Source organism: Cervus elaphus, chromosome 31, assembly GCF_910594005.1.
Source record: "Cervus elaphus chromosome 31, mCerEla1.1, whole genome shotgun sequence".
Classification (NCBI taxonomy): domain Eukaryota; kingdom Metazoa; phylum Chordata; class Mammalia; order Artiodactyla; family Cervidae; genus Cervus; species Cervus elaphus.
Window position 1 is genome coordinate 7,246,997 of NC_057845.1, and position 1,856 is coordinate 7,248,852.

General features: G+C 42.8%; 1 protein-coding gene across 1 annotated transcript; it reads left to right on the forward strand.

The window, feature by feature from the left end:
• Positions 1-516: 516 nt before the first annotated feature.
• On the forward strand, positions 517-1,092 carry LOC122687575 (keratin-associated protein 20-2-like). The gene has a single exon (XM_043893150.1). It carries the CDS (start codon positions 552-554, stop codon positions 741-743), a length of 192 nt encoding a protein of 63 aa, XP_043749085.1. The 5' UTR covers positions 517-551; the 3' UTR covers positions 744-1,092.
• The last annotated feature ends 764 nt before the right edge of the window (positions 1,093-1,856 follow it).

Sequence of the window (1,856 nt, forward strand, 5' to 3'; positions counted from 1 at the left end):
AAAACATTATTTGAAGTCAAATATCAATATCAATTCTGTCAAAAAACTAAAACAAAGCAAAAGCAGTATTTATCTAGACCCTTGGTTTCTCTGCAAAAGCTAAGGTAAAGAAAATGTTGATGATTAAATGATATGATCCATTGAGGCCTGGAGTTTCTATGAATCTGTGCTTCACATCTGCAGAGGAATGATGCTCTTATTTCAAAGCAGGATTAAATAATATTTATGGCTCTCAAGTTATGCAAACTCATGAAGCTTGGTTACAGACTAATTTTTTTTTTTTTATTACTGAAAGTATATGGTATACCTTCAGGAATTTAAGAGGCAGCAGTAAAGGAATTCCAGCATTAATGGGTGTGGGTGCCTCTCCTCTAAATGAACACAATGTTAATGATGTTTTCATGCAAATTAGCTGTTAAAATGCAAGGCACAATGGCTTTTGGTTTGCCACACCTACTACACCGGTGTATAAAAGGCCTCAAGGGAACAGGGCAGTTCATATTCTGCAAGCAAAGGCTTTGCTCTCTTCTACATCTTCAACACTTGACAAGATGAGCTATTACTGCGGCAACTACTATGGTGGCCTGGGCTATGGCCTTGGTGGTCTGGGCTGGAACTACGGCTGTGGCTACGGGTCCCTCCGAGGTCTGGGCTGCGGCTATGGTGCTGGCTATGGTGGCTATGGATATGGCTGCTACCGCCCATGTTACTATGGAAGATACTGGTCCTCTAGCTTCTACTGAGAAACCCTGCTCTCGACGTTGCACGTGACTGAGACCCATCAGCCAATTTTCCTCTTCTAGATTCTGCTGTCTGGACACTTCATTCCATTGGTGCTTCTCTCTGATGAAATTATGATGAGCCAATCCCAGGTCACTTTGATAGATCTTCAGATTTCAGTTTACCAGGACAGATGGGATAAAAATCACCTGAACTTGCAATTCTAATTTGGGCCATGGGGGAGGGGTGGATGAAGTTACAGTTTGGGTAACGAGTCACCCTTTGGACATAAATTTTGGCAGAGCTCTCATTCTGAATTGTTCATGTGAGATCCGTGAAAATTTATTTTCATTAAATTTGCTTTGTCTGGTATTTTAAATGTGTCCTGGTTGTCTGTCCCTCATAAATATGATGTCTGTAAGTATGGGCATTGAGCGTGAATTTATGCGTGAGTCTGTGGGCAGTGTGTGTGTGTGTGTGTTCATCACGGAAGCTCCAGTGGTGGTGCTGTGCCTGCAATTCTGTGTGACCATGAAGGTAGAGGGACTGTCCAGCAATTCTTTTCACATTTTGTTAAAAGTATATGGACACAGCTGCTGCTGCTCTTACCAGCCTCATATCTTCACAGTGGGATCATTATGCAAAGTTACTACACCATTTGCCAGGATGGTACTCAACGTCCTGCTGTCTTTTACTGTTTCCAAGCAGGACCCAACTCTGTTGTATGGTTGGAATCTGTGTTCTTAATGGATTTCTCCTACTGAGGCTGTCTTTTTTTTTTTTTTGGCTTCATTTAAATAGTTAGACGCATGTGTGCTCAGTTGTGTCTGACTCTTTGTGACCCCGTGGGGCATAGCCTGCCAGACTTCTCTATCTGTGGCATTTTCCAGGCAAGAATACTGGAGTGAGTTGCCATATCCTACTCTCCCGACCCGGGGATTGAAACCACATCTCTTGGGGCTTCTGCATTGGTAGGTGGATTCTTTACCACTGTGCCACCTAGGAAGCCCCTAAACAATAATTGAAGATGTGCAAACGACCTTCAGAATCACACAGCAATTGGTAAGCTAAGTTATCATCCTTGCTGTCAGATACCCATTGCTCTAAACTGTGATTGGATACATGACTCAGCAAGT

What these genes read in the sequence shown, in the direction of transcription:
- LOC122687575 (XM_043893150.1), top strand. Translation starts at nt 552, where the DNA reads ATGAGCTATTACTGCGGCAACTACTATGGTGGCCTGGGCTATGGCCTT.